We start from the raw sequence: 11,680 nt of genomic DNA on the forward strand, positions 1-11,680 counted from the left end.
TGGAACGAGGTGAGCTGGAACAAACAGGACGCGGATGTCAGGCCGACTGGACAGGGAGAAAGGAGACAGGCGACAGTCACCAGGGTCACAGCCTGCCCACATGCCACTATTATCCCGCTAATTTGACAGTTCAAATCCAGATGAACAGGTAATCAGGGTCATTTCTGCACCACTGCTCCAGGTTCCAGGCTCCTTAAGCATCTGCTTTATGATGAGAGTCAACGGTTCTGACAACAATAACCACATGACAACACAGTGGTTATCGAATTTGTTTATTTCACGATTCCGTAAGTGTGAACACAAAAGCAGAACTTCCACCAAGCACCTTCCCGTTCAAAAGCACGACTGCAGGCGGGAACCTCTGAACAGTTCTGGACTATGCGGGCTCGGTCTTTCACTTGACGCGTTCCTGAGCTTCTCCTATCGGCTGTTGTTGTTTGGATTCTGAACAAAGTTAATGGAGTACGATCCCGTGTTGGAATCCTGGTTGACCTGGAAGTTCGTGGTGGAGAGACCGAACGGCCGCAGGATCATGTTGCCCAGATCTTTCAGTTTACCTGTTGACACAAGAAATATACGTACGTGTACTGTGTAGAGTTAAGGTGAAATATTTTATTTTGAAACACCATGCAATGGTTAGAGCGAAAATCTACATGGAACTACAAAGAAAAGAAGAGAAAACAAAGAGCATTATCTTGCATTAGACATTTAAACACATCTTTGGCCATAACTGTGATGATCTGGTTTCAAGTAAAATGCAGTAGGTAGAAAGGGGCAGTGGTGGCCTAGCGGTTAAGGAAGCGGCCCCGTAATCAGAAGGTTGCCGGTTCAAATCCCGATCTGCCAAGGTGCCACTGAGGTGCCACTGAGCAAAGCACCGTCCCCACACACTGCTCCCCGGGTGCCTGTCATGGCTGCCCGCTGCTCACTCAGGGTGATGGGATAAATGCAGAGGACACATTTCACTGTGTATCACATGTGACAATCACTTCACTTTACTTTTTTTACTTTTAGAAAAGCCCGTACAGAAACTGGGTGAAAATGCAGCTTTAACAGGCTCCTGCAGACACCATACCAGAAAGTTCTTATGTAGTTTTAGTTTATATGTACTAATAAGTTATTTGTTTGTGTGTGGATGGATTTCCCGCTGTTACCATCATGTCTCTATTCTATCCCACTCCATCTGAATGGTCCAACGAAAGGGAGGCGCTTACTTGCTTTGGCTACGACTACGGAACTGAGATTATTTAACATTAATACGAGTTCCCCCAGCCTGGCTATGGTCCTGCAGTGGCTAGAAATGGCAACAGGTGTAAACAGTGCTTTGATCATTCTACTTCACCCTTCAGAGAGCAGCAGGATCTGAAACGGTAGGATCTGGAATTCGTCCCCTTATGTCGTCATAAGGTGAAAGGTTACACAACGTCATGTCTGTGCCAAATATTGTGGTTGCTGAATGGTGTTGATGACATCATTTCCGCGAGTGCTCGCTCACTTCTATTGGCCGCTCTCCCCCTCGTCCCGCCTCTCTCCTCCTCATTAGCATTTAAAACTACAGACACCGAAGTGGTGCGTCCTGGGAAATCTCATTGTGCACCACGCCTGGATTTCGGAAAGAGGCTTCAGATATGGTATTAAGGGACCACCAAGACAGATTTAAATGTCAGGGGACCTTTAAGAAGCTAATTTAAACCTGCCCTGACTGCACACAGTGCTCATTATGAATATAAACCAGGATTTGTGGGGTTATGTGAGGCAACCTCTTGAGGAGCTAAACACAAAAATAAAACTCCCTGTAATTGCAGAGTCTCCAAAAATAGCCTGTGCTCAGTAAAAATATTAATTACAGCTAGTAATTAAATTAACAAAAATAACGACCTGCTCATTGACAGTTTCTTCAAACTGGGAGCTGTTTAATACAGAGAGCTTCATGCCGAAAAGGCAAGACAGCAATGTCTGATCCACCCAGACCAAGCAGTGCACTTTTTTCTAAAAAAATTAAAACAAACAGAAGATGAACGATTTATATGAAACATGCCTATATGTCACATGCTAGCATCCATCCCGTCTCTTTCAGTGGACACTCGGACATAATCTGCAACTGGCATCTCAAGACCAAGCTAAATGTGCTCAGCACTTTAATTCAGGCATTTAAATGGCCAAACGAGTGAACGTGATGCCCCATGCATCCAATTGAGCAGCAGGAGAAGTTCCTCCAATATCTGATAAAACTAGATCCAGCCAAAATTGCTGGTGTTTAACAGGACTTTATGTGGCCATGCGTGTTTACTGCGGTGACAGTTTTACTAATGTGAATAAGATACTGAAGTAAAGTAACTTTTAAAGTGATTGTTTTTGTCATTGTGATGACACAGAACATACAGTGACAACGAAATGTGTCCTCTGCTTTTAACCATCACCCTTGGTGAGCAGTGGGCAGCCATGACAGGTGCCCAGGGAGCAGTGTGCCACCTTTGCTCAGTGGCACCATGTCGGTTTGGGATTCGAACCCACAGCCTTACGGTTAACCCGCTAGGCCACCACTGCCCTTCCACATCTCGTGCATTGCTACTTCTGCAGCAGGATCAATAAGAAATGCTGGAGATACGGGGCTGAGCTCACACAGAGCTGTTGCGAAGACACAATATGTCCACCAACCACAGCCCTTAAAATGCCCCTCGTTATTAACTCATTACTACAGAGGGGAAAAAGTATGGAAAGTGAGTGATCTTGGCTATTATCACACCTCTGCCTGCGTAATTAAACGTTGCCTGAACGTTGCACTGACGCTTCAGTGGAAAGACAAACGTACAAAAATAAAAAATAAAAAAAAACCACAAGTACAGATGAGTCAGGCGCACTCGCCTCCTGACAGCCATCAGTGATTCTTCATCACTCGTTTCCCATCCATCAAGAGATTCTTTTCATCACCCCACCCCCCACCTCCCTCGCCCACTCAGACACCCAGACTGTGAAAAGACAGGGCGGATCTGGAGATTGCACCTGACAAAAATACCACCTCTCCCTGGTTCAAGCTGGAGACCACATGACAAGTGGCTGGTCCCGACATACATATATAAAATTAAAATTAAACCCAGATGTAACTACTAAGTAAGTAAAAAGACACACTTCTACTAGATATTAAGTCAGAATTAAACATATGTATGCACTACAAGGCATAAAAAATGGCTGAATGGCTAATATGGAGGATATGATGGAGGTTATTGTTCTGTACCCAACTGTCCGAATCAGCAGCAGCTTGTTGAGATGATCGTTACCAAAAGTGAAGCAACACTTTTAAAAGTTAATTCCACAAAATTAGACAAATAATTTATTTGAAGCCTTTGTACTTTTTTTATTTTTTTATAGTTTGTATTTTATAATGTAAAAATAGTCCAAAAAATAAAATACAAATGCACAGCTGGCCTGGAATCAAGATCCTGTGGTCTGTGCTCAGACGTGGCCTCCAGATTTAATTCATTTAATAATAAAAATAAAAAGCAGAGCACAGCCACCCTGACTCCTAACCTTTTCCTTCCTGCCTGAAGCTTCACCTCACAAAACCAAGGGAAAGACAGACGTTTTAAAGTTCATACTCATCATCTCTTCCTTCAGCTTCTCGTTCCGCTCCTGAATCTGCTGTGGTAGCCTCTGTGAGAACAGGAAGAAGGGTTGAGGGACACACGACTCACACTAGAGGTCCTCTCAGCCAAGCCCTTTATCAAAAAGGGTGGTAACACACTCGTCTATGAACCAGGAGACCCAGGTTCAAACCCTACTTATGACCTTTGTGTCCCTGAGCAAGACACTTCGCCCTGTCCCTTGTAAGTTGCTCTGGATGAAGGGCATCTGATAAATGCTGTAAATTACAAGGAAGGAGTGCTATCACTCAATACCACTCACCATGCAGGCTTCTCTGGCAGAGGGAATTCCTGGGTCTTTTTCTACAACATTCTTGTAGTCTTCCAGAGCCTCGTCCAACTTGTCTGTCTTCTCATAGAGCTCAGCTCTGCGCAGGATAGCGCGCACATAGCCTGGGTTTAATTCAATTGCTAGTGGAGAAAACACACACACACACAAAAGGTTTTGTTAAATGCATGCAGATTTTGGAAATGCCTGGGACCTGGGAGTGTGTTGTTTTTAAACTCCACCTCACCTTTAGTGCAGTCACAGATGGCCTCCTCTTTTTTGTCCTTCAAATTAAAACATAAAAATTATGAAGCTGTGTTCAAATCTAATTATAAAAATAAATATATACAGAAGGGTTCGACCCAATTTCTCAAAGCACAACAAGTATGTTTTAAAAGCTCAAGTCAGCGCTTGTCAAAATTCAACGCTGCAGTTGTACAGGTCGCCAGCAGGGGGCAACAGAGACATTCTTCAGTCATGTTCACTTAAACCCCATTTTAACTGGAAGAAAAGGGTCTCTGTGTTTCTGCAATCTCATGACGGACTGGAGAGCGCGACTGGGAGCTGAAAAGCCGGCGTACCAAGTGCAGCCGTGCAGCCGCTCGGTTAGAGAAGAGGACTGATCGCTCCTTGCTGCAGACCACGGGACACATGTGCAAGGCAGCAGTGTAGGACTCCTCAGCTTCTGAGTACTCTGGGAATTTGGTAAAAAAAAAAACATAATTTCATTAGCTCTTTTTAAGAAGACTGTCAAGCATACATACATACACACACACACACACACACACACACACACACACACGATAGGTTTTATTAGCCAGTCTCATCAGCAGCCCTAGCCAAAAAAAAAACCCAAAAGGCATAATTATCTCATCTAGGCTATGCTGTCCTTGCCAATTTACTTAGTACTGTTAAACATTTCTGATCTGTGTTGGAGGAGGCAATTTCTGTGTGAACATGTGGAACGTTGTGGATCACGATTATGCCATGACCCAGTTTTAGCCTTCAGGCAGAAGCCGTCTAATTCGGTGAGTACTTGGCAGTTCACGACGACATGCAACCTAACAACGTTCCCATGGTCTACAAACCAAAACAATCCCCGCATCCCTGCATCCATGCCCGGGGGGAGCAGTCAGCATCTCAGCAGTTCCCCATCATCTTTCCCACCGATTCTGCACGATTACAGCACAACTGCGCTGGTTCTGACTGACCTCTCCACTTTAGTCCTGTCACTCAGGGTCAATTTACAGCCACCAATTCACCTGCAGGTGACTGGAGAGCCAGAATAGGAAGAGCGTGCATAAATTCAATTTTTTCAATTAATATGAAACCTTTTCTACTATTCCCCAGTTGTCAGAAGAATATTTTCAAGTCCAACTTTGAATGGGTGACGTCATGAGCAGTCAAACTAAATTATGGGGACGATTCTCTGGAAAATGAAACCACAATGCTAAAATATGTAATATTTGCCCTTTTAGTTATATTTAATATTTAAGATGGGTAATGTGGAGCATTATTTAATTTTAAGGTTTTGTGGATATTTGAAACAATTTAAATTCACTTTAAACCCTTAGTACTGGCTATCATAAGGTAAACGTAACAGCACTTGTGTGGCTTTTAGGCCAGTGACATTGTTGTCCCGTGCATCACACCATCTTGGTAATTTTACAGAATTTTATTGTGAAAGTTGGTTTTAACATGTGAGACCAGTTTCCTGTGTTTCGTGCATCACAAGGCAAGTTTTTGAAATTGCTTTTTTTTTTTTTTTTGTCATAACTTTATATTGAACTACCCAGTAGTACGGCACGGCAAGCACTACATACATATCACACTTGTTCATAGTTTTAACTGCAAGTTATGAGGATAAAGAGACTTGTGTTATTAAAATGTCCCATGCATCGCATGGAGAATAATCATATGGGTCTGTCACTTTGAATAGCTTGCAGCAGAACGTTCAAAAATATTGAACAGCACTGGACACGGGTGCCTGATAAATGATGTAAATGTCATTGTGTGCACCATGTGCTGTCCTGAGTATCACAATGACAATCACTTCACTTTCATCAGACAAACAAAATTTGTTTCCATGTGAACCCTAGCAGCTCCAAGCGCTGTGCTGCGCTCAGAATACCATTCTTTTCCATTGCACTGTGGGTATTTAAATGAACCATGGTGCATTAGGCTCTGACTGCAGTGAGAAGGTCTGCTAATGACACATTAGTTAAGCATAACTTTGCCCCAGGTCACTTGTGCCCCACCTGACATGAATAAAAGTAAAAAATAATTCCAAAGTGATATTAATCAAATCATTACCTCCTTTTTTGAACTGATCATTGCCCTTTTCCTTCAGTGCCAGGCTTTCTTTCCGCCTCGCCTGGGATAAAAACAACAATATTGGTAAATGAAACTGAATCAGAAAAATAAGAGAATCAACATGACGTGAAAACTCACTTCTTTCTCTTCTTCTGTTAAGTCTTTCTCTACTTCCTTAAGGTACTCATCATCAAACTCTGCCACCTTTGCAGCCCCCTCCTTTAATTCTGGCTCTGCCTCATCCCATTCCTCCGACATCTGGCTCTTCTCTTGCTCAGCAAACTCCTCACTGCGCTCTTGGGCTCCCTCCCTTCCCTTGTTTTTCTCTTGTACTCCCAGAGTCTGTAAACCAGCGGAGAGCGTCTCTGTTTCTGCGCTGGCACACATGGACTTTAATCTTTCCTTTCGTTTCGAGTCGTCACCCTCCAGATGTGACACTGTTTCTCCCTCAGTCTGAATGGAAGGTGATGCTGTGTCTTCTCCATCCAGGGTTTCTTCACAGTCATAGAAAAAGTCATTGTCCTGCTTTGCTGGACTCGTCTTGTCTGACTGACTTGGTTGTTCAGAAACCCTCAGACAATCATTTAGAAATGCCTCTGATGCGGCATCCATGACTTTAACCCCTGGATTAAAAAAAAAAACATTAAAACGACTAAGTATGCCAGACTAGAGTTTGCTCTGGACAATGTAAAGGCTAATACATTACATACCTGTGGTAAAACTCATTTACCACAGAAGAAGAAATAGTGACATTAGGCAAAAGTGACAGGAAGACGTTTCCATGGCACGTCCTTAATTTGGGTTACATCCTTCATTTCAAAATGACGCTTTAGGGTATCCTTCCACAAACTGCTTGGTCTCGGGTATTGTCTCAGACCAGGCAAACGAGCAAAAGTCGTCCCAGAAACGCCAGAGCAGCCTTTCACAAGTGCAGTCAGCTCACGAAAAAACTCGAGATCTATGCTAATAGACAGTTGTGTGAATGCTACTGCAAGATCCATTAACATAAATAGCAAGAACTGGTTCATTTAAAAACGAAAACAGAGAAGTGTTTCGTTATTACAACCAATACAATGACACCACAATGGGCTGTCACTAGCAGGCTAAATCTTAGGTCACTTTAGCCACGAACTGCAACTTTCGGTTTTTTTAAACTTGCTTTACTCAAATCAGACTACCATTAAATAAATTACAATATACTGAATGCTCTGTGAAAATACATATTAAAGCGACAAGCTTATCAATGTAAACAGGCTCTGCACATATCTTACCTTCTAGACCGAGGCGTCGTAGAAATACTTCCGTCTGGTCATCGAATCAGACGGCATGGATTGAGGTTAACGCGCCACGGCATTCTGGGTAATGTAGTTTTCAGCCAACAGGCGTTGGATTGACTTGCAAATCTTTTTTTCTTTCAAGAATACTAAAACCCTCGAAAATAAATACATAAAATAATATATATAACCTTGACTCGTTTTAATTTATTTTGGTCAAGATGTAAGATACTTTTACATTGTACAAGTAGATTGTGTATAGTCAGGGCTCTCAAGTTTCACCCATTTACAGCATTTATCAGACGCACTTATCCTGAGCTACTTACAGTCAGTAGTTACAGGGACAGTCCCCCCTGGAGACACTCAGGGTTAAGTGTCTTGCTCAGGGACACAATGGTAGTAAGTGGGATTTAAACCTGGGTCTTCTGGTTCATAGGCGAGTGTCTTACCCACTAGGCTCCGACCACCCCCCATTTTACGCTTAGAAATTAATATCTTTACCGCACAGAAATTGATGAGAGGAGCGCTTAAATTACCGTAACTTTTACGTAATAACCACCGAAATTAGTGTCATTACGGTAGTCCACGGCAGCCCCTGCAATACAAATGATGGATCCCGGAAGAGAAAGTGAGTGAGACGGAGCTCTGCAGGATAGTGATTTTATCGGACGTTCTAGGTGTATTTTTTATCGCGTTTTCAATTGTTAGTTTTTTTTTTGTTTTGTTTTTTTTACCATTTGCTCGCGGTTCATGCTTTTATTTCAGTCGTGATGAGGTGGTCGTCAGCTTGGACAACATGATGCACACCTAGATGATGCAGACCTCCACCTCCCGGTGTTCAAACTCCTGTCACAGATGCACAATCACCTCGTGGAATTTTGTCCAGATTTTCTGATGACGACGTCCTAGAACCCTTGTGTGAAAATACAAACAAGAATGCGGAAAAAAAGAAGAAGTTTGCTGTGTGCAGGAGAAGCACTGCTTGGAAGTGTCAATAGTGCCATTTCGGCCTCTGCTTCCAACTAGAGAGGAGCTGCTTTCTGAGTTCCATCAAGGGCCATCAAAGCGTCGGGACTTGTTTAGGAAAAAAAGAGATGTTAAAAAGTAACTACAGGGCCAGACTTCAAAAGCTATGTTTTACACTTCATAGCACACATTCAACATTCAAAATATTTTATTCATGTGCATTCTGAGTGCCTTATGTTGTGAAAGCCTTTCCAATTTCAATTTCATTTTTTGGTGTTTTTCTGTTATTACACCCTGTTGTGACACTTTAGCACACTTTAAAGCAAAACCAGTACCGCATGCTGAAAGAAGGGAGTCCTGACAAAAAATGGACAAAGGCACATACTTAAAGCAAGTTTGTGACACTTTTACCGCTAAAACAACAAAATAAATCCATACAATCCGCTCGTGCCCAAATAATAATAATTAAATAAACAAATAATAAAAAAAGCAAATTTGAAAACATAGTAGGCCTGTACATAGCAAGCCAGCAGATGCTCAGAATAAAAAACCTGATTCTGACAGACTGTAAGGAAAACAGTAACATGCATAAGTAAGGTGCTCTGTGTATTGCAAAATGCATCAATAAAAGGAATAGAATGTAAAATACATAGACATAAGCATTTGATTCAGCATGATTATTTATCATCTTTACTGTATGTCAATAATCACGTTTCAGTTCAGTCTGTTGCTTCTTTCGTTTTACCTCTCTATCTTGAGGAATTTTCCCCATCGGAGTTTGTCTGCCGGTTGTTCCCACTGGACAGACTGCTGTTCCTCAGTCTGAAATCAAGAAGCCTGCAAGCTAAAATGTTAGTGAACGCACGTCGGAAAGAAACGTTGAAGAACGCATAGAGGAAGGGGTTGAGCGAGGAGTTGGCATAGCCTAGCCAGAGTGCAAACTCCATGACCCACTGATTGATGTGGTAACTCAAAAACGGCTGGACTGCGTTGATGATGAAAAATGGCAGCCAACAGAGCAAGAAAGCTCCCATCACAACCCCCAGAGTCTTGGCAGCTTTCCTCTCCTTGCTGCGGAAGTGCGGCGTCGATGGGGTCCGACAGAAAGAGCCGACTGTGTGGTGACAGTGACTCGCCTGCTCCTCCACAACCTGGATCTGCCTGGCTTGCTTTTGTGCCACCTTAAAGATCTTCCCATACACGATGATCAAAAAGCCCATGGGTAGGAAGAAGCTAACCGTAGATGCTGTTACGGCATAAGGTTTGTTCAGGGCGGGCACACACGTGTCCAGCATCTCCGTGTGAGCTGCTTCGCTCTCGCTCCTCAGGCCTTGAGTGATGAGCAGAGAAGACAGCACAACTGGCACCAGCCAGGAAACCAGCTGCAGCCGGGTCACGTGGCAACGGGACATTCGGGCGGGGTAGCGCAGAGGGTCGAACACCGCCAGGTAGCGGTCGAGAGCGACGCAGCTCAGGTTGAAGATGGACGCCGTGCACAGTGTGACGTCCAGGTAGTAGTGAACGAGGCAGAAAGCCCCGCCAAATCTCCAGTGGTCCACAGAGCGCACCACGCTGAACGGCATCACCAGCACTGCAAGCAGGAAGTCGGCTGTCGCCAGGGAGACGATGAAAGAGTTGGTTGGCGTTTGAAGATGGTGGAAGTAGACCACTGACATCATGGTCATGAGGTTTCCCAGAACAGCGAGCGCAGTGATTGGGATGAGAACGAAGAGGAGGTAGATCTTGTTCCCTGAGACATCGAAAGCTCCAGTGCTGCAGTTGCGGAGGTGCCATTCCGTCAAGTTGCTGCGGAGACCGTCGGATGGACTGACAGACGACATTCTCTTGTCATCTCAGGTAACGCGCTCCCCCGAGAGTGGATAAAGTTCTTCAGGATTAAGCACATAGTCCTGCGGGTAAATCCTACACGCTCTGGAGGCCATGCAGCATCCTACATGAACTGTCCTAAGGACTGAAAGACCCGTGTTTATGTCCGGTCCAGATATGAACGATGTGCCCACTGACGTGAGAAACAGGTTCCCCTGACGTCTTATCTGTCACTGTGTTTATCCTCCTTCTGTCACAGTCGTGGTCAATAACTTACTACCATATTTGTGACCTAAAACAACATCCATTTTTAATGGCGGACCATTCTTTATGGAGAGCGTGGGCTCTGGCTCGCAGTCTGTTAGATATACACGTTCTCATAAAACCTTAATGTATCATACATTTTTGCTAAAGCCTTGTAATATGTTTTCATGGGCCTCCAACAGCCTTAGATTTGAGAGGCGCTTATTTACTCTGAGGAAAAATCTCTATCAGTTTACATAGTTTCCTAAGCAACCAGATCATCCATTAGTCTCCTAAGAGACCGTTCTTTGTTCTCAGATTTTTTTATGAACTCTTTTCTAGGCTACCAAGGACAAGAGCTCGGTTGCCCAGTTTAGCTAAATGAAAAACACATCTATTAGTATATGTTCAAAGCAACACATTTAATGAATCGTGATAATCAGGTTTATTACAACAAATATGTAAAGGTCCCTGCAATTAAGTTTCCCGGTGTCTGCTATCATGGGAGTCGTAATAGGGGGTCAAAGGGGAATGATTACCCATATCCCAACTGGGTGGGGGGCCACCAAAGCCTAAAATAAAGCTGGGATCAAACAGAATGGGCCACACAGAGACTGCTTATGCCCAGAATTTTGTGCTATGCCACTGTCTGCCATGGCAACCTTCATATTTTGATTCAAAAGTTGATTAACACAAATATATTGTTGGAAAATTAAATACCAAAAAAAAATATTTAGAATGACATAGTCTAACTTAGTGACGAGCAGAATCAGGCACAAAATTAAAACAATTTTAACAATTACTTCCCTGCTTGTGACAGAACATGACAAGAGCTCTGAAGATATTTTTTTAATTATCTGGCACCAACATCTTAGCATTTTAGATGCAACATTACATATTTACTTAAGTTACCACGCTAATCCAAAATCTGATTAAGAAGCTGGCCCAGATCTGGTACTGACATATATCTAATTCTGCACTATGGACCACATAGTGTTAAATAATGGTTTTATATACATAAATGCTTACTAAATGCTTAATTAAAACAGGCTTTTAAAAGATTTTTCATATATCTTTAATCTTTAAAAAATATTAATATTATATAAAGAAATTGGAAATGAAATATTAATTTATCATTAAATAGCCCA

At 42.9% G+C, this 11,680-nt stretch overlaps 2 protein-coding genes across 3 annotated transcripts; both read right to left on the bottom strand.

The window, feature by feature from the left end:
- Positions 1 to 256: 256 nt before the first annotated feature.
- ttc1 (tetratricopeptide repeat domain 1) lies at positions 257 to 7,238 on the bottom strand. Of its 2 annotated transcripts, none has more exons than XM_028983896.1 (8): positions 6,933 to 7,238; positions 6,361 to 6,845; positions 6,223 to 6,283; positions 4,491 to 4,603; positions 4,157 to 4,193; positions 3,904 to 4,052; positions 3,597 to 3,651; positions 257 to 557 (listed from the first exon to the last, which is right to left on the bottom strand). In XM_028983896.1, the coding sequence occupies exons 1-8, from the start codon at positions 6,946 to 6,948 to the stop codon at positions 421 to 423; spliced, it is 1,053 nt and encodes a 350-aa protein (XP_028839729.1). In that variant the 5' UTR covers positions 6,949 to 7,238; the 3' UTR covers positions 257 to 420. The 2 variants fall into 2 exon arrangements, with proteins under 2 accessions (XP_028839729.1, XP_028839730.1); XM_028983897.1 differs by having other exon boundaries at positions 429 to 557; positions 3,529 to 3,651; positions 6,933 to 7,236.
- A 1,973-nt stretch (positions 7,239 to 9,211) lies between these two features.
- Positions 9,212 to 10,303, bottom strand: LOC114792130 (5-hydroxytryptamine receptor 4-like). Its single transcript, XM_028983017.1, has one exon. The coding sequence runs from the start codon at positions 10,301 to 10,303 to the stop codon at positions 9,212 to 9,214; it is 1,092 nt and encodes a 363-aa protein (XP_028838850.1).
- Positions 10,304 to 11,680: the final 1,377 nt, after the last annotated feature.

This window comes from Denticeps clupeoides, chromosome 6 (genome assembly GCF_900700375.1).
Source record: "Denticeps clupeoides chromosome 6, fDenClu1.1, whole genome shotgun sequence".
Classification (NCBI taxonomy): domain Eukaryota; kingdom Metazoa; phylum Chordata; class Actinopteri; order Clupeiformes; family Denticipitidae; genus Denticeps; species Denticeps clupeoides.